General features: G+C 44.0%; 1 protein-coding gene across 4 annotated transcripts in view; it reads right to left on the reverse strand.

The window, feature by feature from the left end:
- Positions 1–27,158, reverse strand: part of TPD52 (tumor protein D52) — a 148,359-nt gene that overhangs the window by 100,977 nt on the left and 20,224 nt on the right. The window contains exons 1-4 of one of the 4 annotated variants that reach the window (XM_053246577.1): positions 26,546–26,759; positions 4,622–4,737; positions 2,487–2,635; positions 824–925 (exon numbers count right to left, since the gene is read on the reverse strand). In XM_053246577.1, the coding sequence (XP_053102552.1) occupies positions 824–925; positions 2,487–2,635; positions 4,622–4,737; positions 26,546–26,690 (512 nt within the window). In that variant the 5' untranslated portion in view covers positions 26,691–26,759. Of the gene's footprint in view, positions 1–823; positions 926–2,486; positions 2,636–4,621; positions 4,738–26,545; positions 26,760–27,158 lie in introns of those variants that run through there. The other 3 variants (XM_053246573.1, XM_053246574.1, XM_053246575.1) reach the window with 3 other exon arrangements.

Raw genomic sequence — 27,158 nt, forward strand, 5'->3', positions numbered from 1 at the left:
TGAGGTGGGGGAATCTGTTTCACAACTTACAAATGTTCTTGCTACTTCTATAGGCCTAGGATATATGCAGCTCACAATTCTAATTTGGATCAGCTTGCTCGTTTCCCTCCTTCGCCATGAGCAAGAGCAGAAGCAGAGAGCTGACACATGGGTGGGCTGTTCTTAACCACAATTGACAAGGAAGTATTTCCTCCCACCCCAGCCTTCCAATACATGCCAAATTAGTGCAAGGTCTGTCTGGGGCAGCCATTCAGGTAGAAGACTAATGGGGTACCATTAAAGGGCAGTTAATGTCCATTTTACCAATGGGGGGGAGGGAGGAGTACAAGCTCTGCTTCTGACACCTTAGGCCATCTCTGATTCAGCACTCCTCATCCTGCCAGGCCACAAGGGGATAATGCCAGTATTGACTGCTGCCTGCATCAGCAGCAGTCTACCAAGCTTGTGTGTAAATGGCACAGTTCAAGCAAGGCACTTGCCCCAAGCCTACCAAGTATTGTGGAGGTCTTCCTTGAGCAAAAATATATAAATGTCAAATTGATCATACGGGAAGTTAGATAGGCTTATTGAAGTAAAGGCAAGATTTATTAGCATGGCCCTCTTTCTGTATTTTATGTTAGCAACAGACATCCTGGCCAGGGGTAGTTTAATTACTAATTAATTACTGTTTAAGCGTCAAAATCAAACTAGTCTATTAATAAAATCGAGACAAACCTCAGCTGTAATCTGCACAATTTACACCACCAAAACAACTAGCTGGCACAGTTAAGATCTCAATACAGTATACATACTACTATAGAGAGGAGAAAAATTAAGATCATACTTCACATCCTCCAGCTTCTTTGTTATTGCAGACCCAACAGATGAAAAGGCAGCAGAAGCTTTCTGGCCCGCTTGAGAGAGCGTTTCTGATGTTTTTTTATACCTATATCCAAAATAAACTAGAATGTTACCATTCATATGCACCTGACCCTCAAATATTATGAGACTAGACAAGTTATTTCACTTCTAGTGTACCAGACTTTAAATACAAAACACTGTAAGCCTCTTTATCCACTCAACTCCCCACATCAGCGTAGATTCATCGGGACATCTGAAGCCATTTTCTAGCTGGCTTCATTCTCTCAAGAAAAATTGCCATGTCAGGTTTCCCTAGTGTCTGAGAGAGAGCAGCCAGTTTTCATGGGATAATACTTGTTTACCAAGAACACTTGTTTACCAAGTTGCCATATTTTCCTGTTTTATTTCCTACTCCCCGCCATGAGTCAAATGAGGTTTTTTTAGGAATATTCAGAAAGTGAGACATATTCTGGTGCTTTAACAGGAACTACAATGTCTTTACTCTAGCTTTAATTCAGTTGCAATAGGATGTTGGTTTGCCACACACCCCCTTCTGCAGCAGGCGAGTACAGGTTGTGGGGGTATGCAGGATTAATTATTGGTGTTCAGCCTGAAGGCCACTGAGGCAAAGGAGGGTTACCCTAGAATGGCCCTTCAGGGTTTTGCTGCCCCCAGGGCAGGGTGTAGCCCACCTCTCAGGGGATTGCTTGGCTTACCAACAAGAGTTTTGCAGCTTGGGTTGTGGTGGGTTGAGTTGCCCTCCCCTTGACATGGGGATCCATGTGGTTAGAGGAAGTCAGGAGTTTGTCTCCCGACAACTTCAATACCTGGCCATTTTGCCCTGGAGTGGGTATAGTCCTCATTAGAAGGCTTTCCCACAGGTTGGAGTACCCGCACTCTGAACAGTTAAGAACTTCCATTGCAAGTTTATGTTATGTACATCAGTAAAGCAGCCCTAGTTTACTCCATTCACATGTGTTGTGTCTTTTTTGTGGAAGGGTGGGGTCTGGGAGCAGTGCCTTGAGTCTAGCTTTAGTTCAGTTGCAATAGACAAGTAGAACAGCTCTAGTCACAATGAGCAGCAACTCAACGCTACATGTCTGCATATATAGTTAAGGAGCACTAAGTCTTGCTTACACTGGAAAGGAGAATACTATTTGGCTTTCACTAATGACCTTGCAAGTTAGACAAGTGTTTGAATATTTTCCCTATGGGAGAGAGACCCTGAGTTTATCTATTATTATTATTATTATTATTATTATTTACACTTTTATACCACCCCATCCATTGTTCTAATTTTTTTCCATCTGTGCGTGGAATGAATTTTGTTCTAGGCGGCAGTATCAAGGCAGTGTGTGCGCACTTGCATTCAGAAGTGGTATTCCTGATTCAACCTGAGCAGGATCTAAAATTAACTGAGCAGACATCAGAAAATGTCTGAGCACATGCCTTAGAGGGAACAGTGGCCCCATCCAAAGGCTCTGGGCTGGAAGACTAGTAGTCCATGGATAAATGTTCAGCCTTTTGCACAGAGATTTTTTTGTGAGAGCATTCAGCTACCAAAAGCTGCTTTCTGAAACCTAAGCTTTTCTGGTCAATAACCATGGAACTCAACCGACTGTATAAATTGAAATTAAGGCACATACGCATTTGTTGCTGTAACATCTTGCCACCCTTTGGAAAGGTTCTGTCTCAGCTCCTGCAATGAATTGATTCCCAGCTTTCTTTTTATGTCTGCTAGATGCTTCTCTTTTGCAGCGAGCACCTGTGACAGAGTCTGGATTTCTTCTTCTACCTACAAAGTGAAATGAGAAATACAAATTATTGATATACTCACATGACAGCACACATACCAAATCTTCTCTAACCATCTTACTAAACTGTACTTGCTGCCCGATATTGGTCACAGATGCTTCAGTCACTATAATGCAACTCATTTAATGGTCTACCCTCCAAAAGAGAAAGGTCATACAATATTACAACTAGAAGCCTTCTCCCCCACTGCATGCAGATGTTCTAGATGTGAAGTTGATGTGGGCAAGCATTTAACACAGTCTTGACAAACCACTCATCTGGCCACCATTGGAAAGTTTGAGTTTTATGTTTGGGCATGTGGTGTTCAAGGGGTTAGGCCGTGGTAGATTTAGTAGCACTTGAAGTATTGGTAACATTGCTGGCTCATGCTGGTCACCTCCATCTCTAGAATGCACCAGAAAATAAATCTATGATGTGATGCAGGGTCATTACCTGGCACATTCTAGAGAAAACGTTGACCAGTAGGAGCCAGACAGTGGCAAAGTTATCAACTCTCCAAGCACTGTTAAAGCCGTAAGAGCTTCAAAATAAGTTAAACCAACTTCCTACCATGCCCCAAAAAATCAGGAGCACAAAAAAATTTGCAAGCAGGTACATCTTTGGGGATTAATTACAAAGCTATTATTGAAAGTATTTACATACTACTTTTCAACAAAAAAGTTGTCAAAGCACTCAAAAAAGGGAAAAAAAGCTTCCTGTCCCAAGAGAGCTCACTATCTAAAAAACAGACATCTCTCTCTTTTTAAAGTTCTAAAAACAGTTTTCATAGGCGCATCCCCGAGCTAGAGACAGCCCAGGGAACATGTGCTCAGTGACATCTGGAACAGTGTTCGCTTTAACAGGGATTCCCAGATGTTGTGGACAGCAACTCCCAGAATCCCCAGCTGCAATGGCTTTTGCTTGGGGATTACGGGAGTTTTAATCAACAACATCTAGGAATCCCTGTTAGAGGGAACACTGATCTGGAACCCAATGAAATGGTCTCAATAGGGACTTTTATTAGCTAGGTAATGAAAGCATGCGTGTGCCTTGCCCCTTTTACTACCCCAGGACAAAATCAGTTTCCTTTTCAAACAGATTTTGCAACACCTCATTTCCTTTTACATTTGGTTTCCTAGTAAACCCATTTTATGTTAGAAACCCAAACTGAGGCAACTCCAAATGCCTAGAAGGACAGATGCCTAAAGGACAGCTAGAGAACTATTAAAAATACAGAGTTAACTGCCACTACTCCAAGTGTATGAGCACTGGTGAGCTGGTTAAAAACTGTATCTGTGGCTTGACCCTGGGTCTCTCATACTTGCCAATAATCAGCCAGCATGTTCAATACAATGAAAGAGTATTTTGAGCATCCCCGCAAAAAGGAAAAACTGCTTGCATGACTGAAGTGAAGTAAAGTATGCCGTTGAGTCGGTTTCAACTCCTGGCGACCACAGAGCCCTGTGGTTTTCTTTGGTAGAATACAGGAGGGGTTTGCCATTGCCTCCTCCCATGCAGCATGAGATGATGGCTTTCAGCATCTTCCTATATTGTTGCTGCCCAATATAGGTGTTTCCCAAAGTCTGGGAAACATACCAGGGGGGATTCGAAACGGCAACCTCTGGCTTGTTAATCAAGTCATTTCCCTGCTGCGCCATTAAGTGGCTTATGGCTGAAGTATAAGTGGTCAAATATGCTGAAACTTGCATTCCCAAACCCCAACATGATCAGTGTATCCTTTTCTTCCTTCAGAAGATCTAATCCACACAGATTGCCCATTCAGGCAGAGACTGCTAAATTTAACAGTGCAACAGCATCACATTTCATCAGACCATTTTCTGGATTCATTTGAAACAATTGCAAAACACATTCTAACGTTTTCCATATCCAGTGAAACAGCACGTTTAAACTCCAGGCTTCATACTGCCGTGCGTAGGTCATTCTGATGTGTGACTACACAGAGCACAGCAAAGATCAAAAGTTTTACCTTAGCAAGCTCTCTCCGTAGTTCATCCTGTTCTTCTTCAGAAAGAGCTTCTGAAACATTAACTGAAGCAGCTGCATCCTCTCCAATCTCAGGAATGGTTTCATTTTGCAGCAGATCTTTAAAAAGAACGGAAATTTGTCAGGTAGGATTATACTGTCTCATTAAGTCAGACAATAGCTCTGCTTTATGGCAATTCATACACCCAATCACACCTGCACCTGAAGTAAATTTGGTACATTGAAAGAATGGAGGTAGAAAGAGATCACCAGGACTCCACTTGTTTGGGAAATTGGCATCAGCATCCAGACTAATGTTTTGCAGGGCAGGGGTGATTTTTGCCAATCTTCCCTTCCCTTTGCAGGCCATTGTGCCTCCTGCAAATAATCCCTTGCAAACCTATGGGGCTTCTTTGCAGGAGGCACAGTGGGCTGCAGAGGAAAGGGGAGATTGGTAAATCACCCTTTCCCCATTGCTTATGGAAAAAACTTTCAAGGTTTTTCAGCATATGAACATTAATCTAGATGTCAGCCCCTCTAATAGGGCTAGGAAGCTTTGTCAGGACAGATTTGGCCCTTTCTACAAGAATCCACAATAGTAATCCTGCAAGCATCCACAGTAGCAGTTCTTTATCTTGAGTGCCATTCACTCCTATAAGGGAAACTTTAAACGGTATGGTTTTAGACTTTACCTTAAGTACACATGCACACACACTCCAGTAGTGCTCATTCTTAATTCCATGGATTTCAAAAGGACTTGCAGGTTTTTAGGATATAAAATACTGAAAAGCTTCAGAAGGCAGCAGAAGCCTGCCACAAGATCAATCACCTGTCAGTCCCAGTTTTCCATCTCCCAACAGCAGCCAGTTCCAATATAAGCCACCCCATTCTCATATTTCTGGCAGCCAGTTCCAAGTAGTATGGCAATCAAAAGCAGTGTGCTTATTTATGGGCCTATTGTTTAGTCTTTTTCGTTGAACAATTTTACTATTAGCTGCAAACACTGCTATGGCACCAGTTTGCCCAGGAGTGCTCCCCTTTCTTCTGAAAAATGAAATGGTATTTGTTGTGAAATTTTACAATCCTACGTAAAGAGTAATTAGATTCATCCTGATACAAGTAGCGCAGAATAAAATATCCAGATTTAGCATCAAATCTAAAGTTTGGTTCTGGCAACAATAAACACTAACTTCACAATACTGAGCTGCTTTCTCTCTTTTTAGGTCAAAATTAATCAATCTTCTATTTAGATTCTGGTTCTGCAGTCTGGCCCCATGCCACCTCTTAAATCCTTTTAGCCTTACTATTTATGTGAGTCAAGGTTTCCCATTTCCAACCCTCACTTTTTAAACTAGAAAAACTCACCCTCACCCCTTGTCAACATCTATACACACCTATCCTCTGCAACATACACCAACCACGCTTTAATCCAGTCCTGTAGTATCTGATGACTAGTAGGAAGAAAAATGAACAAGGCAGCCCAACACAGTTCCAGATATAGGTAACCAAGCAAAACCAAGGACCTCTGCAAATCCCCCACCATAGCAAATACAAAATACTCCATAATTTTGCTTTGTTCCACCATGCGCAGCTCCAATGAGAAAGGCAGAGCCAATGGGACTCAATGCGTGGATGAGATGGTGGTGCCGGGAGGAGGGATTCACTGGGATACATTCTGGGACAAGACTGGCCTGTACAAAAGGGATGGGCTCTACTTGAACCAAGATGCAACCAGACTGTTAGCACTTAAAATCAAAAAGGTTGTAAAGCAGCTTTTAAAACAAGAGTGGGGAACCTTGGCCCTCCAGCTGTTTATGAACTACAACTCCCATCATCCCCAGCCACATGGCTGGGGATGATGGGAGTTGTAGTTCATAAACAGCTGGAGGGCCAAGGTTCCCCACCCCTGTTTTAAAGTGATGCCTGGGGGGTAGCCAACAGGAACTGGGTAGTACCCGGTTCAGCAAGGGCCATCCCTTAAAGGTGAGAGGGTTTAAATGCTTCAGATAAACCTGAAGGGGACGGAGTAGAACCAGGCAAAGAGCAGACAGAAGGATGTGCTAGTTACTCAGGGATTAAATGGCCATTAGATGGCATACACACCAGGTAAAAGATTCACTGAGCCTTAAGCAAATGTTGCAGACTTTGGTTCACAAGTTGCATGATGGGAAAGTGAAGCAATTTGCTGTTTTAAGCATTCTGTATTATGAGCGTGTGAAGGAAGTCTAGTGACCTTGCAACCAAGATGTGGGTTTTTGCCTTCTATACATTCCAGACTAGATAGGACGACAGTTAAATATGGGAAAGAGCCAACAACTGTACAATTATGAGCATAGGCTGAGGTGCAAACCAACACTTCTGTATTGTTACTGCCTATTGCAAGGCTCTGGCAAGCTTTAATCACAAGGTATATAACTCAGTGTCCCCTTCTTCACCTACGCCCTTGTCTGGTCATCAACGGCTAAGAGCTGAAGATAAGCCAAGACGACTGGAAGGTTGACAACCCTGTTGACAGCTGGGGCTGGAAACATCAAGGCCAGAAGTCTCATTGAAAACATCTAAGGATGGCATCCTGCCATGGAACATCTTGTGAGAGATAAGGACTTTGAGACACTTTGGGCCAAACTTGGCAAGGGTATGAAGAGACCTGCTGGAACCCCAGATTTGGACATTTGGGGTGCATCAGCGTTGACATGGTTATAAGGAAGTGGCTGACCTGATGACCTGAGAGCTGATTGACCCAGAGAGGCAAACAAGAAGACCCAGAAGTATAACTGTTTCTACCCTATGGCAAGAGGTCAGAGCAGGGGGAACCCATCTCCCTTCTCTCCAACACATCTCTTTGCTCTCTAGCTACTGTGCTTCATCTCTACAACCTAGAGCATCTTGGTAAGCCATAGGATGATTCAATCGATCTGGCTGATCAACTGACTCCTGCAATGTTTGAGCTGGACATTTCTCCTTGATATCTTCCTTTCATCTGTTTCCTCCCCTTTTAACAATTGTACCCAGTAGGTTAAGGAAATCTAGTTTGCTTGCACAGCCCCTCTGTTTGTATGCTTTACACAATTTTCCTCAATAAAAAGTAACAGAAAATTCCTGGTGTGATCTTTGTCTCTTCTCACACATCCACTGAATACGAGACCTGGATAGGGGATGACTTGTAACAATTAGAGATAGAATTAGGGTTCAAGTGGAATTAAGGTTCAAGTGGATCGAACTGATCAGGTAGCAAGACGCTATGGGCATCCCTTTTGGCTGAATAGGCAATATCTCCCAAGAAGGGATGGCATAAGACTCAATTCACCCAAAGGTAAGGGTTAAGCTAGCCAAATTTCCTCCACACATGGAACGATCCTCTAGGCTAGGCTCCAACATACTGTAAGCAGCACCTCCATAAAGGAGCAGAACCTTCGGCATGAAATAGCTGAGATCCTTAGAGTGAGATCTCCAGAGCTGGGAGCAGAGAGCAAGGAGATAACAACTAAGATTTGTTGCTCTGGTATCTTCAAACCCAGTGGACAGACTTAGGCTATCCCCAATATAGAGCAACCCAATGGATCAATATTTCTGAGTTAGCTAGTATCCAAAGGAATTTGGTAGGCACTGTTAACTGAAGCCAGACAGTCAAATAGCACATTGGTGCCATCTAGTAACACTTGAGGAAATTGCAGCTGTGGTTACCCAGATTTAAAAAAACCGACCCTATCAAAACTGAAGTGTGTCAGCACACACACACCCCGCCACAAGTGGTCAGTAACCACAAGTCTGTAAAGTAGGGAGGTGTGGCGAAGTCACAAGGCCTTTACAATGGTCCTATCTTCTTGCAGCCTGTAAGTACTAAGTGCTGGTATAGTGCATATAGGAGGTACCCCAACTCTTTTCTATATAACTTGCACAGGGATGCCCCAGCCTGCATTCTCCAGCACAAACATGAATGACAGAGTTTCTCGTATTCTGTGCAATTTTCTCTATCCTATGGAGTCCCAGTTTTGCTGTAGGATTGGTGTCTCAGGATACACCTAAGTGTCACCCCTAAAGACATCAGCAAGCAGCAGTCTAAAAGCGCTTCCTGGTAAGTTGTCCAGCATTTTTTACATTTTATTATTTACATTTTATATCCCGCTCTTCCTCCAAGGAGCCCAGAGCCCTACATACTTAAGTTTTGTGAAGTAAGTTAGGCTGAGAGAGAAGTGACTGGCCCAGAGTAAGTCAGCAAGTATTATGGCTGAATGGGGATTTGAACTCAGGTCTCCCCGGTCCTAGTCCAGCACTCTAACCACTATACCATGCTGGATCCTCTACCTTTTTTTCTCAAGTTGCATCTTGATCTTAAACAGCTGGGACTTTCACACACATGGCTTTTAGCTCACATCTCCTCAGGAATGAAGGGTGTGAGTTCACATATCAGGCAGATTTAACCCGAAGTTGCAACGGGTTATCAGGGACTAGTTCACACACGATACTGGCTTTCCCCAAATTAGGGCTGCACATTATAGCTTAGCCTGGGGCTGCTCAACTTTGGCCCTCCTGTAGCTGTTGGCCTACAACTCCCATAATCCCTGGCTATTGGCTACTGTGGCTGGGGATTATGGGAGTTGTGGTCCAAAAGCAGCTGGGGAAGGCCTAAATTGAGCAGGCATAGCTTAGCCCAAATTATGTTTGGGGTAAAAAAAAAATTCCTCTATTTGCAGCAGCTTCTTCTGAAGGAAAAAAAATGAGGTTTCTGGTATGCCCCAATGCTTCTCTGCAATGTGTGGAGGGACCATTGCCAATAAATCGGCTTCTTTCAAAACTTGCACTTTAGTGTTTTGTTTTAAATATTCGCTGGGTGGATTTCCAGAACGCCAAGAGTCAGCAGAGGGGGCTGCTTGCCGTCTCACCAGTCTTCCACAAGGAAGGGGACTTTGACAGCTGAGTTGCTTATTGTCTGCTTTCCCGACTGTGGCTAGCTTAGCTTGGGAAGAATCCAAGCTGTTACTGAAATGGGCTAAACGGAGAGCCAGTGCCCTTTTGGAGTCTATACTAAGAGAAATATTGCAAAGGGCTTTGGACACTGGAAGTGCTGCTTGCTCTGTACTTTTTCAAGGCTGCCTTCCTTCCTCCTCCTCCTCTATAGCCTGCCTTTTCCTAGCAATCTGGCTGGAAACTGAAGGCTGGAAGGAAGAGAAACTACCTGTGATCAATCATGCAGCTTTGGCAGTGTTTACCTAGGACGGAGCGCGGGCAAAATAGAGCCAGCCACACATGCTTTTGCTGGCAATAGGGAGACAGTGTTGTGGTGCAGGGTGCACAACTTTCACAGGTAGGCTTGGGGGAGGGGGAGATCGTGTTTGCTTCTTGCTGCATTAAAAAAACCTTGGTGAACCTAGAAAGTCTGTTCCAGGCTGGACTCGGAACAGTGGCAGTGGTGACCCATTCATTTATTTATAAACCGTCTCACCCAGAGGCTCTGCTTATAAAGAAAGAATTGGTGCAAGTTTTGTTTGGGGGGGGCTAATGAAGGGAGAGCTTTTCACTGTGTGTTCGACACTCAAGAGCTTACGTTTTCAAAAATGAGAGGTGCCAAAAATGAGAGGTATGACTGCAACGGCACTCTGCATATGCTCAAAGGAATTTTCTTGCTTCACATAATTTGGAATGGTTCTAGGTGGGCCCTAGTACTAATTAAGCCCTGTCGAAATGTGAATTGTCAAGAGTCAGCCCAGGCTAGCGTGTCTCCAACTTCTCATTCATTTTTACAAGTCGAGAAAGAAAACTTTGGGGTAATTCATGTGTGTGGTGGGGAAGGAATTGATGAAAAAATAGAGCCTACTGATTTTGTTCGCACAAACAGATTATCCTAGAGGATCCCTCAGTTATTCATGCCATATGGATAAAACTGACCCCCCCCAAATTGGGAGTGGTTTCTACGAACATCCACAACAATACATTTGCTGAAATAATGCTTCGGGTTAAGCATTCTGTTATTTTGACTCATCAATCTTGCGGAACGCCAACTGTCAAATGAACAACAACAAAAAGGTCTCTTGCCTCCTCCTCTGGGATGTGATTGGTTGGAGAAAAACCTGGAGCACACACACAGGAAAAAGATCTGTAGGGAATGTGGAGAGGAGTCGACCCTATGTGAACAGTCCATTTAATCACTGAATTAAACAGCTGCAAATCTGCTGCAAAGCAGATTCGCTCTTCAGATACCCCAAAGCATGAAGTCATGTCTGGGAAACTTCTCGGTGAATTTCATTACTACAATACAGTATATTTTCGCAAAGTGAGATGGCCTTCACAACGGACTTTATCTTTCTGCACCCTGTAAATGCTAATATAGTGTACTCACTTAGAAGACTTATTTTAAAATACAACCTTGCCCCCTCTCAAAAACCATGAACCAAGGCAGCTTACAATCAATGTTAAAATCTCAAAATTAGAGTCAGACACATCAGCACAGATGAGAGCCAATCTGTGATGAGTGTATCAGCTGCAAGAAGAAGAATTGCTAAAGAAAACTCTTCACTCCCACCAGAAAGCGCCAGGTGGATCTCCTAGGGTACAGAACTTCACGGAGTAGGGGCTGCTGTCAAGAGTGACAGTTCTTTAGTGTATAGGTAAGAATTTAAAGTAGTATTAACATACACTTTATAGTCAAAGAAATTTTGGGTAGTTTAGAAGGCACAAAATAAAGTTTTTTTGTAGGAACACTTTGTCCATTCAAGACAGGGTTGATAAAAATCTTTTTAAATAATCAGATTTAAACTGTGTTTTTTTAAAAAAAATTCTTAATATAATGTGTAAAAAAGTGATCCTAGTAATCATAACTTCTAATTATATTCTATAAACACACTTGTAAACAGCAGTATATGAAGATGAGAGATAACAGACCTATCCGTCCTGTTCTACAGGTGGTGTACATGTATGCGCGCACACACAGCCAAGCTTTTACCTCTCTCTAAAATTGCCAAGATAAAGAAGGTCAATGAATAGAGGATGGGGGGGGGGATGGAGTAGATCTGAGTGGAGGGAGGAGTCTGGATTATAGATGCAAGCGACAGGGGAGAGGAAAAGAAAGTGAAACAAGATGTATTGATGCAGTTGTAGGGGAACTTATTCTGGGTGTTCATTTCAGGGCGAAGGGTGGCCAGTTCAAGAAAAGTTCGCTGATGACGTTTTAAAGGAAGTCCCCAACCAGTGAGCTGATAGAAGTCACTTAAACATTTGGATTGGGTGACCAGTGAAGTGGTAATCCAGGTTTTAACAGCAGTAGTCTCCTCTGGAGGTAGAGAGATAACTTTTTCTTCCTCTGGACTAATTCATGCTAAATTGAGAGATAGCTTGGGAACTGATAAGGCAGGAATGCTTATATTTTCCAGACTCTGAACAAACAAGAAGACAAAAGTGAAGAGAGAGTTGGCTGTACCACCCAGTATTTTAGTTTTCTTGTGTTGACTTGGCTGACATTGCCTAGTTTAACACATTTTACATTTATAACAAATAGTTAATTCAAAAATACATCTGCTTGTTGTGTTAAAATGGTTGGTTGGTTGAAAGATAATCCGAATGAGCAACCTTTTCACTACTACAGTATGTAAAAGCCTGTTTATTGATAGCATATCATGACAAATATATCCTCCAAACATCCATGATTAAGAGAACTTGAGCTGGTTCACCTCCTAATGGACTTCACAAATATGTATCTACTTCCATACTGTTGGAATATTATCCACAATAGCTCTCAACAGCCAAAAAGCACGGTTGGTTTGCATAGGACTTAGCTAACTATGATACACACCTTATCAATGAAGCTTGTAGCTGTTGGTAGATAACCCCACGCCTTAAGGATATTTTATGATGGCTCTGCTTAAAAGGTATGTCTCAACGGGGAGGGGAAACCAAGGCCACAAGTCAGACATCTTAAGAGTGTAAAGGGAAAATATAACACTTGTAGGCAAGTTGGGGTTAAAGAGCCTCTGGATGGGGCGGTTTATACATGAAACAAACAAACAAACCTGTATGCAATGCGCAGGTGCGAAAGTTGTTTACTGAAGGGTATAAAAAGTGGTGTGCCCTGCCAGACTGGGCAGGCGGCCGCAACCCAAAACTTTTGCTAGCACTGAAATAAAGCTTTGTTTGAAACTTTGATACTGGTGTCCAGTGAAATACCTAACCAAGAGTCGAATGAGATACAGGGAGTAATCTCTCTTCTAACAATACTAAATAAAATGACCAAAGTCTTATACGAATACAACGAATATTTATATACCACTTTTCAATTAAAATCCCCAAACAGTTTACATAGATAATAAATAAATAGGCTCCCTGTCCCCAAAGGGCTCACAATCTAAAAAAGAAACATAAGATAGACACCAGCAATAGACACTGGAGGGACGCTGTGCTGGGGATGGATAGGGCCAGTTGCTCTCCCCCTGCTCAATGAAGAGAATCACCATTTTTACAAGGTGCCTCTTTGTTCAGTTAGCAGGGGACTAATCTTATTTGAGGAAGATTAATCTGGAAAAAAATGCTTTCTGTGTAGTGATTAATACATATTAATGTTATATCAGACAAGAACACACTTCTACTAGAAAATGATTAAATAGAACCTTCCCTAATAAGTGATTTAAATCAAATCCACCCTGATTTGTGATGTGTAGTGGGTAAATTGTACAAATCTATTACTATCAGTTTAATACCTATTTCACCGATAATCCTTGCACACACTAATTATGGTACACCACACTATTTCAGCAGAAGAGTGCCAATTCTGAATGTGTGCATGCATCACATGAAGTTATATTTGCACACAGAAACCTATGCAGGAAGTGTGTAGTACTAACAATCTCATTCTATTCCAATAATCTGATAAATTAGCCAAGTCAGACTAAGGTCTCTGAGCATGTAATAGTATTAAAACTTGGTGCCTCAGGCATCATCTCTTTTTAAGACTAGAATTCCAAGTTGGTCAGAATTTAACCACTACTTGTCCACCCTCAAGCTAAGGAAGTTTCCAAGCTTGCAAATTGATTGGCTCTAATTTTAATAGTTGAAAGAGATTATTGGTAGAAGCTTCATTTTGCATATCCTATTCTGAATATAGGGGTGGTAGGGCAAGAGCTAACACGCATATTTTCAAGTCTGACAAGCTAATTTTGCTGCAGATTGTTTGGAATACTCTTTCGCATGGTTAAAATAGATATTAAAAACTGTTATCCGGAACGTTTTGCACAAAAATTTCACCTAAAGCTTGGAAATTAAAGCACCTTAAATTAAAAATTATAAATGCTTAGTAACGTATTAAAACAGAGTGTTCATGAGTGTTTCTCATGCATTACTGTGATGACCACCCAGTAAGAAAGCTAGGGTTGCCAGGTCCAGATGGTGAAAAAAGTCTATATCCATCACCAAAAAAGTGGAAATAGAGGATGCTTTTCACTAAAAAAAAAAAAAGTCTCCACTTTGCATAAAGTTTGCATAGGTTTAGTAGTATTACATATGCATATTCTGATTTTAAAAATTGGATAATTTGAAAATACATCCAGCTCACCACTGTGAAGCTAATGACCAGGTGAGCTGATTGCCTTATCAGCCTGCTGTCTAGGTGCCAAGTTCTTAAGGCCCCTGCTTTTTTGTTTTTTGTTTAAACTGTAAAGCCTTCTCCTGGTTAGGTTTACCACACACAAAGTCCTCTGTCCTCCCCGCACATGGGTCCCCCAGCCTGCTCTCCCCAGTCCGGACAGCAACTTCACCTCTTAGCTTGAGGCAGGGCAGCCAGGTAGTTGCCGAGGCAGCCTCTTTGCGTGCTGGCACAGTGTTGCATGCACGGTCTCCCACTCGCTCACAGTTCTCTGCAACTACAAACATTTATATACGGCTTTTCAGCAGAAAGTTTCACAGTGGTTTTCAAAGAAAAAATAAAGATGCTCCCCTGTCCTGTCCCAAAAGGGCTCAGTCTAAAAAGGACACACATATTAACACCAGCATTAGCCACTGAAGGAATGCCGTGCTGGGGTTGGATAGGGCCAGTTGCTCTCCCCATGATAAACAGAAGCGATTCACCACTTTTAAAAGGGGCTTTTTTACTCAGTTAGCAGGGGTAACTGCTAACTGTAAAGTAAAGTAAAAAGGTAGCTAACTGCTAACCTCTCACTGTCACCACCACATGAAGGAAGCAAGCTGCACCTATCCGTGCTACTGCATTAAACAGCTCTGCAGGCTGCTACTGAAACAGAACCTCCCCTCTGACTTCTGCACTGGATGGAAGGAGATAGAGGAAGAGAAGCTGCTTATGAGAGCAAAGAGTTCTGAGCAAACAAAATGTTCCAGCTGCTCCCCAGAACTTGAGACACTACAACACATGCAAAAAGAGTTATTTGGTCCCCCAAATAGTTGCATGTTCTCCATAAGATCCCTAGTTGGCAACCCTAGCTCAGCACTGTTATCCCAGTCCTGCCGATTTATTTATACTGCCTTTCATAAATCTTATCCCAAGGTGATTTGGGGACAGAAGCAAATGCTAGGCAGTCTTAGGCAAGTCAGCAAGTTGATGGCAGGGGCATGGTTTAAACCAGGGACTTCCCAATTCACAGCCGAGTGAATTAGCCACTATGCCACGCCAGCTTTAGACTTGTTGGCATCTCTTGAATGAGGCCATATTCAATTTGACATATTTAAGATCTGAAGCACTTATTGTAGCATACAGTTGTATACCAAGAATTACATATCAGATTATGTAATCAAATGCCACTCAGTATTCTACAACTTGTAAAAATATAGTTCTCTGAACCATATCTGGCCCCACATCACTGGACAGTTATGGCTTCGTATATTGGGGGGGACACAGCCCCTCCCACACTTTTCCACTTTTTTTTTTTAAACAGAGTTTTGCATACCAGAACTGAAGAACGCAATTCATTAAGCCCTTATTCTTACAATCCATATCCATTACAATCCACAGAATTAAGGTAGCTTTGAGGGTGGCTGGGTGAGGTTAAGATATATATTCAAGGCAGTCTTTCGATTTCTTCCATGTCCTCTGCAACTCGTTTTCTCTATTCATTCTAGTACAGAGATTAATTTTATTCTCTAAAAACCTTATTATGCCTACTTCCAGTTCTAGGGTGGCAGTGCCCATGTACACCATTTTCAAGACATAACTTCAAGAAAACAAGCAGAACGATGTTCTACTCTTACAGTACTACTTTTCATCAAGTGCTACAGGTGCATAGAATTAAGAGGGTTTACCAGAATTCTTCAGAACAGGAGAGCCAGGTGGAGAGAGAATCATGGTGGGTGATAAGTAGAGATAGTTTCTATTAATTCCAATCTCAAAATCAAAAGGAGATTTGTAATCCTCATAAAGGTCCATATCCAATCAGTCCGGAGAGATCTCAGATGCACCACCACGCATCTATTCTGCGTCCACTGAAGCATCCATCCTTCAATTTTCTTTATACTGTGCAAGACAGTTACTAAAAACAAGCCACCAACTTAAATGTGAGCCTCTCGCACTGTGTCATATTCCCACCGGAGAATTTTAGGAGGAGAACGGGAGTGCAAGGTTCAGGAAGCCATCTTAATAAGCAATTGCTGACAAAGTCCTTAAATGCAGCAGCTTGCACAGTGCATGGTTAGAGTCTGTAAATCTATAATCTGCCCATGTATCAAAATGCTCCGCATAACAAGGCATTTGCAGTACTCTGTATGCCTAGGGTTCTGGAAGGTCTTAACTCTGTGCAGTATTACAACAGGAGTTTTCAGTCATATTTTTAAAAGTGTCAGCTGACTGCAACTGCACCAGGATATCCTTAATCTTCTAGGACACAAAAGGATTACTAGCCATAATCTATTCTATAAGCCATCTGTGTAAGACTTTTATGCCTGATTAATGGAATAGATTTTTCCTCCCACAAAGTGTAGCTTTCCTCCCTCGCTTCTCTGTGCAAAGACAACATACTGTATCACATGCTATGCAGTGGCAATGCATCTGCCACTCATCACGCAGCAGGGATTTGTGGTCCATTCTTATTCCTGCATATTATATAACATACAGAAATACTGTGTGTGCACACACATGTGCGCAATATCAATGTGGGAAGACAGCCACAACAATCCTTCCTTTTTCTCTACATGTGGCGGGTGGACGGAGAACAACAGCATCAGTCATTGCAATCAAGAAAACGAGACCCAGAGGTCTTGAAAACAATCATGCTTGGAAAGGGCCCTCGCAACGGTCAGTGATTTCTATATCTGTTATGAAGGGCAGACACAGAATGCACGTGGACACAGAATGCACGTGGAAACAAAAAGCAGCTGCAGAATCGAGCATTTATTCCAACACATTTCTATTAATGTACTTTTCAAGGAAATTTTTCACTGGATTGCCTGGAAGAAATACTTTCTTGCAAGAATCGTAGGCAGCCTGATGAGTACAGTATGTTCTACTTTAGAAGCATGTATTGGTCTTGAGAACTCTGCCTAGGATTCTTACAAGAAAGTATCTCTTCCAGGCAATCCAGTGAAAATATTCTTTGGAAAGTACGTAAATAGAAGTGTGCTGGAATAAGTGCTCAATTCTGCAATTGCTTTGTTTTGTTGTGGCTATCTCAGCTGACACTGATCCTCCCAAACTGACAGTGCGCCTACCATTCGGACACAAAGCAGTGACAGTGCAGGGTGTGAAAATAAGATGTTCTCCTGGGTTCTGAGCCAAAACAGGAAGGTGTGGGGTGGGAGGAAGGACCTACCAAGGCTTCTCTTCAATTGAGCCATGATCCAAAATGCATATAGCTATTGAATAACAACTATTATAAGAAGCTCATGGTTTTATGGATGCAGGAGCTTCTCACACTTCATTTAAATTTTCAGATTATGTTGCTTATACAGAATTAGGACAGTTTACAAAAGGTTGAAGCCTTTCAGGATTACTTGTAAATTACTTGTAAACAGCTTTACCTTCTCCCTATAACTGGGTACTGGAAAATGTTTAACAGAGTCTTGTCTAGCAAAACATACACGCCTCTAGATGTGTTTTGATGCAAGACTAGAAGAGTTGTCTTGCATCAAAACTACTCCCCACTATTTAGGGGAAATACAAGAGGGGCTCTACTAGATCAAGTTAAGTGTCCATCTATCCCAGCATCCTGTTTCCCTAGAGTGGCCAACCAGAGGCCTCTGGAAAGCACATTAACATCCCCTGCCCCCGAGCAACTGCTGTTCTGTGGCAGATCATTTTTGAGCATGGCTATAGCCAACCAATTCAATCTATCCTTCATTGTTAGAGATGGGAGTTCCAGTGCATTGACCTTTTGCACCAACTATCCTAGTGAGCACTAGGGGCATTGGGAGTAGAGGTAGTTAGTGAGGGTCCCCTTACCTGTCCCTGCTTTACCTCTACTCTATGACCTCTTCCTTGACTCCTCAGGTATTTCCTGTAGCGAGTCAGTCCTACTTCCTTTCTCCTTGGAGACCAGATGGGAGCATCTCTATCTCTCTCCCCTCCTGTTCATTACGTAGCTCAGAGTTAGGATAGGTCTTTCCTATCTCAAATGTACTTAACCTAATAAACCTTATTTAGTTTATACTGCACTACAATATCCATGCTTGTTCTTGGCTAACCAACAATAAGGCTCTGCAGAACTTCGTAACTGGAATGGGCATCTTCCTCTTGCTGCTTTGCTAAATTATTTACAATCTAATCCTCCCACCTTTTTTGGGGGGGGGGCTGGCATCTTTACAGCCCACATCTGGCAGCCAACGACTATCCTGCTATACTGTGATGATACAATGAGTCCATGTGGACAAAAAGATCTAGGTGGAAACAGGTAACTCTGGCCACCACTGACTTACTTACTTCCCTACCTGCTTTGATATCAGAGGAAAGAAGGTGGCCTGAGCAGCAGAAGTTCCCCCACCTCCCCCCTGGCAGGAAGGCCGAGGAGCAGCCTGACCAAGAATTGCTTGGATGGATCTGAGCTGATCGGGAGAGCTGGTCTTGTGGTGGTGAGCATGAATCCCCCCCCTCCTTTGCAACTGGATGGGAGACGGCACATGTGAGCCCTGTCAGGTATCCCCCGGGAGAAGCCGCCGCCAGTCTGTGTAGACCAGTGTTCCCTCTAACTGGGATTCTCAGCTATTGTTCACTACAACTCCCAGCATCCCCAGATGCAATGACCTTTGGCTGGGGATTCTGGGAACAACATCTGGGAATCCCAGTTAGAGGGAACAGTGGTGTAGATGCTGCTGAGCTAGATGGACCAGTGGCCTGCCTTCCTGGATCTCGGGTGGCACGTGAGGTTCAGTACAGGAGAGACAGGATGTGATGGAGGGGTGTATGAGAAATTATGCCTGGAGCAGACTGGTCTTGTGGCAGTCTGCGTGAATGGTCCCCTTGCTGAACAGGGTCCACCCTGGTTGCTTTTGAATGAGAGACCACGTGTGCCAGCACTGTGAGATATTTTTCCCCAGGGGATGAGGCCACTCTGGGAGGAGCATCCCAGGCCCCAAGTCCCCCCTCCCCCAAAGCCTTGCATCTCCGAGATGGGGCCGAGGGAGACTCCTGCCTGTGATCTTGGAGAAGCCGCTGCCAGTCTGTGTAGACAATACTAATCCAGATGGACTGATGGTGTGACTTGGTAGAAGGCGGCTTCCTGTATCCCTAAGTCCGCCTAACACTAGAACCGGGGTTCATCCCTGTGGAACTAAAGGCCGGGGCTTTTAGGACCGACCCCGAGGAAGTACTTTCCCACACGGCACATCGTTCCTCTCTGGAGGAACTTCTCTTGTGTCGTTCCTCTCTGGAGTAACCTCCCCTTTCAACGCTATCTAGGCAAATGGCCATCATATTTCAGGGCAGTGAGGACGGTAAGTGCCCCTTTGCCTCCAATTTGCATTACATTCAATGTGACTGGGATCCTGAGTTCCAGTATGGGACCAGGAGGGAGCCCACTATATGCTTTTTATCTGCACCATAGTTTTATGAACTTTTGTCCTCTTGGTATTATTCTTCTTGACCTAAGAGCTCTGAATGCTCTAGCCTAGTGGTTCCCAACCTGTGGTCCTCCAGATGTTGCTGAACTAAAACTCCCAGCAGCCCCAGCTACAATTCATTGTGGCTGGGGTTGATGGAAATTGTAGTTCAACATCTGGAGGCCCCCAGGTTGGGAACCACTACTAGCCTTTCCTTAGAGAAGGTGTTCTACTTTGTGTGGTCAATCCAATTGCTCTTTTTGCACATTTTCCAGCTCTACGTTTGACTAGAACTGTATCTAGCACTGCAAATGTGATTGCACCATAGGTTTGTATAGGGCAGGTTCTCCAAACTTGTGGGGCATGTAGACACTTATGGCTTCAGGAGTTGGTGGGCCCCACTACCTCAAAATGGCTGCCAAGAGGGAAGAAGCCAGGCATGGAATCACCACAAAGCTCAAACTTAATAAGCTTAAACAAGTTCCTCCTGCACCCCATTTTAATATCATAAGCTGCAAACTGCAAGGTGGTGCTCACTATTCTTAGGCCATGCTGCAACAAGAAGAACTCTCCAACTATGCCGTCAGGGTTAGGGTGGTTGGCAGGAAGTGTTCCTAGCTCAAGTCAGGGGTGGGTGGTTGGGGAGGAAGTAGTGTGCCCCAGCAAGGTAAAGGGAAAAATCAACCGATAGTCCCCTGGTCGTACGATCCCTTTGATAGTGTGTAGGGATTCCATCCAGAACCTCCTCTTTCTGATGAAGCGACTGAGGAATTTTAGTCTGAGGACTGCCCTCCAAGAGGCATCCTTTTTGGGGACCAGAAACAGGATGGAATACATGCCTTGAAATTTTTGTGTAGATGGAATGCGTTCTATTGCTTGAATTTTCAGGAAGTGGTGAACTGCTTGGAGCATCTGAAGATGTGTGGCTGGGTTGTTGGAGCGTGGTGACGGTATGAAGCATTGGGAAGGAGGAGAGATGAGGTCAAGGGAGTAGCCCTTGGAGACTGTGTCGGTGACCCCTTTGTCACTGGATGTGGAAATCCAGGTTGTGGCGAATTTGAACAACCTGCTGCCCAATTGGGGATGGAGTCATTGTTTTCGTGGTGGATGAAAAGGGGTGGGTGTTGGGACCCCTAGAGTTCCCTCTGAACCTCTGTCACCACTGCGGTCTACCAAAACCTCTGGAATTCTGGGGACAGAAGTCTTGGTACTGCGAGGATGATTAGTTGTTGAAAAGCCAGTTGGAGTGAAAGGACAGGGTCGGAGCTCAAAAAAACCTGCAAGTATCTCTGCCGTTAGACAGCCTAGCCTCCTTCTTGTCTCTGGATTCTACAAGAATAGGGTCTAGGGCCGGACCAAAAAGGTTTGCACCGGAGAAGGGTGCCGAGCTCAGGGCAAGTTTGAACTTGGTGCCCACATTCCAACTTTTGAACCAAAGAGACCTGCGTACTGCCACTCCTGCGACCATAGCTCTGGAAAACTGCTGAATACAGTCTAGGCTGGAGTCCGCCATGAGGGCTGCTGCCTTGGCTATCTTGTTGATTCCTTGGCAGAGCTTGGTGTTTTCATGTGGGACCAAGGTAACAAGTTCTTTGGCCCAGAGGATGGTGGCACATGCAAAAATGGAATTTGTAGTAGATGCTCTAATGGTCGTGGCCATAGCGTCATGAACCTTTTCCAGAAGTGAGTCATACTTCCTATCCTCTTGGTTTCTCAATTGCTCCTGGCCCTCGGTATGAAGGATCAAGCCAGATACCAGTTGTGCCACCAGGGGGTCAATTTTAGGAATCGCCAGCAGAGACATAATTTCTTGTGGCAAGGCGTAATGCTTTTTTGGAATATTGCCAATTGGTTTGGAGGAAGCTGGGCATTGCTATTCCGCACACGTGACCTTGTGGAAGAGGGATGCAAAAGGGACCGCAGCAGCTATATTGGCGCCTGAGGGAAATACATTCTGGTCTAGAGTAGGAGAAGGTTCTGTAGACTCAGATGGTGCAACATCATTGATAGCTCGTTTTGCCTGGGAGAGGAGAATGTCAAAATCTGTAGAAAAGAGTCTAGAGGAGCTGGGGATGGGAGGGGTAACCTCTTCATCCAATAGCTCACCATCTTCTTTATTTGAATCAGGGGGCTCAGCTGGTTTGCCCACTCCAGAGCTGTTGCCCTCCTCCGAGTCAGAAATGGGAATAGCAGGTCTGACTGGAAGGGGAGATGGGGAAGGGGTGGGAGGTAAGGAAAGAGGAGCCTATGGAGTAGGAACAGGAGGGGGGATTGGAGGGGCAGAATAGGAACAGCTGGGGCCCCTGCAAGAGGGAGAAGGAGGGATGGGAGGGTGAGAAAGGTCCCTAGGATGCTTAGGTTTGAGCTCTTCCTCAGAGGAGGAGGAATGCCAATACCGTTGTTTATGCCTGAGGGGAATAGCTCTAGGCACAAAAAGACCCCATTCCGTGAACGGGATAGCCCTCCTGCAGGGGAAGAGGAAGAAGTCAGGGGAAGAGGAAGAAAGGCATTCTCTGCCTCTTCTAGGAGTGCACTGCAGCGCTTCAGGAATGGCAGGCAGAAAAATAGGGAGCTGTGGGAGGTATGACAGGAAGCAAATCTATCGGAGCTGCAGGTGGCTCAAGCAGAGCAGCCGCAAAACATTCTGATCTGAAGAATTCTCTCAGCCACAACATAACCTGTGGGGCAAAAGGAGGAGAAAAAGTACTTACAGAGATTGGGGCGCTTGGGGCCGTAAGCAGCAAAATGCCTGAAGGAACGGCGGGCAGTAGTGGCTGTGCTGGCAGTGCAGAGGGAATGCTCAGGCCAGCTGGTTCCCCTTCAGGCACTGGGCCTGTCTCAGGCGAGAACAAGGACGCCAGGGGATCGTCCGAAGGGCACTGGTCATCTGCCTCAATAGGAATCGGTTTGCAGTTTTTGCTTTGAGCGTTTGCATACCGCTTGGATTAGCAGCCGTTCACTGAGGCGCACAGAGCTCGCCACATCAGAGGCAGGAGATTTCTTACACTTCTTTTTCTTTGATGGGGCGCAGTGTTTAGTTTTCTTATGAGCTTTTTTGGAAGGGAGCTCAAAGTTGTGTGTCACTTAAATCAAAATGGCGGTTGCGGCAGGAATTGCCGATCCTGGCTGCTGGAGGGGAGTTGTGGATCTCTGCTCAAAGCTACCCAGGTCCTGCAGTAGCTGAGAACCCTCAGAGAGGGAGCCCCTCAGGAGCAATCCAGCGTGAGCCAGCACCCTTTTTGTAATCGCCATGTACTAAGAAGATGCAGCAAAATAAATCTTTTGGAGTCCAATTAGCCAAATTAGAAAGAAAAAATGTTGTTTAGGAAAAGGATAATTTAGGATCCAATCGAGATAGCTCCCTTCTCACCCTCGCACAATCTAAACAGTGGAGAAGACAGAAGGAAAGGAAGGAATAGGAGGCCAAAAAACACTAACAACTGAAGAGCTCTCTAAAAGACATGCCATCTTGAGCAAGACAGATCTCGAACTAGGGTTGGGAGGTGGCTTCCAACAGGAAGTTACATCACATGATTCAGTCCTGTCTCGAGCATGCTCAGTACACAACTCTCTCTGATGAGCTCCAACACAGGGGGAAATGGCTGTAAAGGAAGGTAACCAAGATGGATCTAGATGCATTAAGTAAGTGATCCAACTGCCAACATTTCAAGGGAATGACGGACAGGGCAGAACAGGAGGAGCACTAAATCCACCTGCAAGTGACCCCTAAAAAGCTGGTGTGTGCAGAAGTTAAGACTACATGAAAGCAATTTATAAGAGAATTGGTGGGATGTGTGGAGGAGATCTGAACCAGTATCTGTTGTAGCTTCTAATTCTATTCAGAGCAGTCAACAGAATCTGGAAGCAGTCTCCGAGAAAGTCTGGAACCAGGATCTGTGTGTCTGAAAGGGGAAGGTATCTTCCCAAGAAATGCACTGACCTCAGTGCATTTATTCACAAGCCTCGAGTATCTTCTGTGATTAAATCTATCACAATTCTTTGTTAACTGCAGGCCAGAAGCTTCAACGCCTCTGTAATAAAATTAAAGAGACAGCAAAGTAGATTGCTTGTGACCAAGGCACTTGAGCCAATTATATCCAGGTTAACCTGAATGAATTGCAATGTAAGATGGCTTGTTCAGGCTCAGCCAAGCATTATCAAGCTTCTATCATACTGCTGGTTGCTAATTGGATTTAAATCTCTCTCTCTCCACCCTCCAGACACTGGTGATCTAGGAGCAGCCTTGGGAAAGCTAGCAAGTAACTTTTTCACACAGAGTGTGTGTGTGTGTGTGTGTGTGTGTGTGTGTGAGTGTGAGAGAGAGAGAGAGAGAGAGAGAGAGAGAGAGAGAGAGTGTGAGAGAGAGAGAGAGAATGAGAATAATTCATTATACCCACTAAGATTCACATTTTGGTAAGAAAATGGTAGTTTGAGAATGAGGGAAAACATACTGCTTTCATACTGGTACAGTGTTAAGTGGCAATTGCTTTTTTTTTTTGTTTCAGCTAACACAACCATTAAAATTAAATCTGAACTTAGTCCAAACAATACCAGTTCAACTTACAAGTCTTATAAAAGGCTTCTTTTCACTGTAAAGAACCAACTGTTCAGTAGACCTCTTTCACCAGACAGCACAATAGTTCATACACTTTCATTATGGTTTGATACTGGGAACCAGGGACTAGCAAATCACTACATGTAACATCACCGATCTGGGGGACCTATTTTATGCTGAGTGGCTACCCAATCTCTGGAATATGGATTCCAAGCAACTGGAAATTATAAATATTACTCTAGACTGCTCCTGGCACTTGGCAGGAGACGTCAGGAGGTGGTTTGTATGTATTATTCAATCTTTTTCCCTCCTCCTTTTTTCCTGTTAGGGGTGGTCAGGCTAGCTTTAGGGTCTGCTAAAGGCTCCCTCTCCAGCCCGCTGGTTGCTTGTCCTTCTAACTGCTCTAACACTGAGCAGCTGGGCCAACCCTGCCTATTAGCTGAGTGAGAGTCAGCTGGTGGGGCTTTTTGAACTCTTTGGCCCTTAAAAGGAAGAAGATTCTGCTAGAGGTGCAGCCTCTGGTGCAGGTCATCTGCAGGCAGCCACCGAAGCCTTTGGAGGTGGCTTTCAGGAGTGGGATTGAGGGGTGAGGCCAATTTACTATTCTGGACTCCTTCCCCGTAGTGCCAGGCTTCCTTTAATTGTCTGGCAATTTGTGTCAGGGCTATGTGTCAGGTAAAGCGCTCTGGTAAAGGTCTGGGAATTGGGGAAGGTGTGCTTCTGGGGGTCCTGCAACAACTATTGCAGCAAAGTGGCCAAATTTGCAGATGACACTAAACTATTTAGGGTAGTGAAATCCAAAACAGATTGTGAGGACCTCCAAAATGATCTCTCCAAACTGGGAGAGTGGGTGACAAAATGGCAAATGTGGTTCAGTATAAGCAAGTGTAAAGTAATGCATATTGGGGCAAAAAACCCCAACTTCACATATACACTGATGGGATCTGAGCTGTTGGTGACTGACCAGGAGAGAGATGGTCCTATCTAGAGAGACCTTTCATTACCAATATTTAAGCTACTAACATCATCAGAGTTTTACAAGACCTCAAAAGAAGAGCCCTTAAACAATACTGCAAACCCGGACTTCTTTGCTATAACTGTACATCAAATCAGATGACTCAAATTTGATTCCATATACCCCAAATACACCCCAACGTTGCATTCCTTGGCAGCAATTTACATATTGTTTTTAATGCAAAACTGCCAATATTTGCACTACCAGATACAGAAAATATCATGATACTGTAGCAAACGCCAGCTGATCAGATAGCTGTTTACTTGCTATTGCCGATTTTGCAAGACTTGCTTGTTTAATCTGGTGTTGTGCCATATAAAGAAAAATTTTGAGGCAGGCGGGTGGAAGAAAGCAGCAATGTGACCAACATCTCTGCTTCAATGCCTTGAGCTTACAGCTGCTCCAAACATGCTGCAACTGGTTGCTCCTCCAAAACTAAACATTTCCTTTCACCATGGGACCTGGATGTATTTGCATGGTATTTAATGCCCTTGGCACAACTGCTGCTGCCCCCAAACCACACCCCCTCCAGTGCTCTACCTACCTGCCACCTCCTCAGGCATCCTGTGAAGAAGCCCCCCCACACACACCGCAAAGAGAGGCTTGCTTCCAGCCAACCAATCAAAGTAGCAAGTGCTGTTATTTCACTATATTTGCTCCAGTGCAGGGTTACTCTTGTCAAATATTTAGCTGCTCAAGACTTTTAGATGTGTATCAACTTCAAAGTCTCTTGGCCAAGGGAGGTTGGCATACAAGTCTTGCAAACATTAGCTTTTCTTCACTTTGAGTAGCATGGAGGAAATACAGGTGGCCCTCATCAGTGGGGGTTCTGTTCCCACCTATTTCAGCCAATAACTACACTGTGAAGGAGACGTTAACCCTATGGGGATGTTTGGGTTTGTGATTATTTAGCAAAGCACCAAAAGAAGCTACCTGCTCCAGTTACTGAGTAGAGTGCAGAGTTTAGTTGCTGCAGATATTTAAAGAATACACATGGAGATTGCTGTACAATCTAAACTAAATAGGTTTATTGGTGAAGTACAATTGAGATAGGAAAGACTTAGCATCCCATCTATCAGCTACATAATGGATAGGCAGCGGGAGAGAGAGAGAGGCTTCCATCTTCTCTCTAGGAGGAAAGAGAGGACTGACTCACTATAGAAAGTACCTGAGGAGTCAGGACAGGGGTCATAGAGTAGAGGCAAAGCAGGACAGGTAAGGAGACCCTCACTAGCTACGTCTACTCTCAATGCCCCTAGTGGTCATTAGGATTGTTGGTGCAAAAGGTCGATGCACTGGAACTCTATCTCCAACCGCGGATTGAGGGGTTAGGTTCTAAGCAGTCTGCTGAAAATCTCAAGAAGAAATGTGGGGGTGGGGGAGAGAAATAAGCACAATACCTAGCTCTTCAGCTCTCCAGCAATGCCTCCAAAACATCCAAATCCTCCAGCTTTTTTTCTTTGAGGGTGTTTTTATTTTTTGGCAGAAAAGAGACACAAAATGGCTCACCACTACAAAATGGCAGCAGGAGATGTCAGAAGTCATTTCCAGCCACCAAAAAGGAGACCAAACTGATCTTAAAGGCAGAGAGGTCCACAGCCAGAGCAGAGAAGATGCTTCATATTTCAGATAGGATGGGAAAATGCAAAACAACCTACCCATCTGACAGGCAAATCGTTTTCTACCTTGAAGCTAAAAGTGATACTATGAATGAAGACAGGCTTATCTCACTTTCAATGGGGCTAAAGCCATAATAGCTTTCCCAGCCGCAGTTGTTTCAAACCTAGAAATAGCCACATATATTCCAAGCAGCAGCTGTTTCTGAAAACAAAAACGGCAAGACAGCTTATCTTCAGATATTACGACTCCTCTACAATATAGTACACAGCTGCCAAGTTTCCATTTAGCTTCTGACATGGCTAGACTAACAAAAGTCATAAAAATCAAGTACCTTTCCACATATACAAAGTATCTACTAGTGAGAGACTTTACATCCATTGATGTCTATCACCA

Source organism: Hemicordylus capensis, chromosome 4, assembly GCF_027244095.1.
Source record: "Hemicordylus capensis ecotype Gifberg chromosome 4, rHemCap1.1.pri, whole genome shotgun sequence".
In the NCBI taxonomy this organism is placed as follows: domain Eukaryota; kingdom Metazoa; phylum Chordata; class Lepidosauria; order Squamata; family Cordylidae; genus Hemicordylus; species Hemicordylus capensis.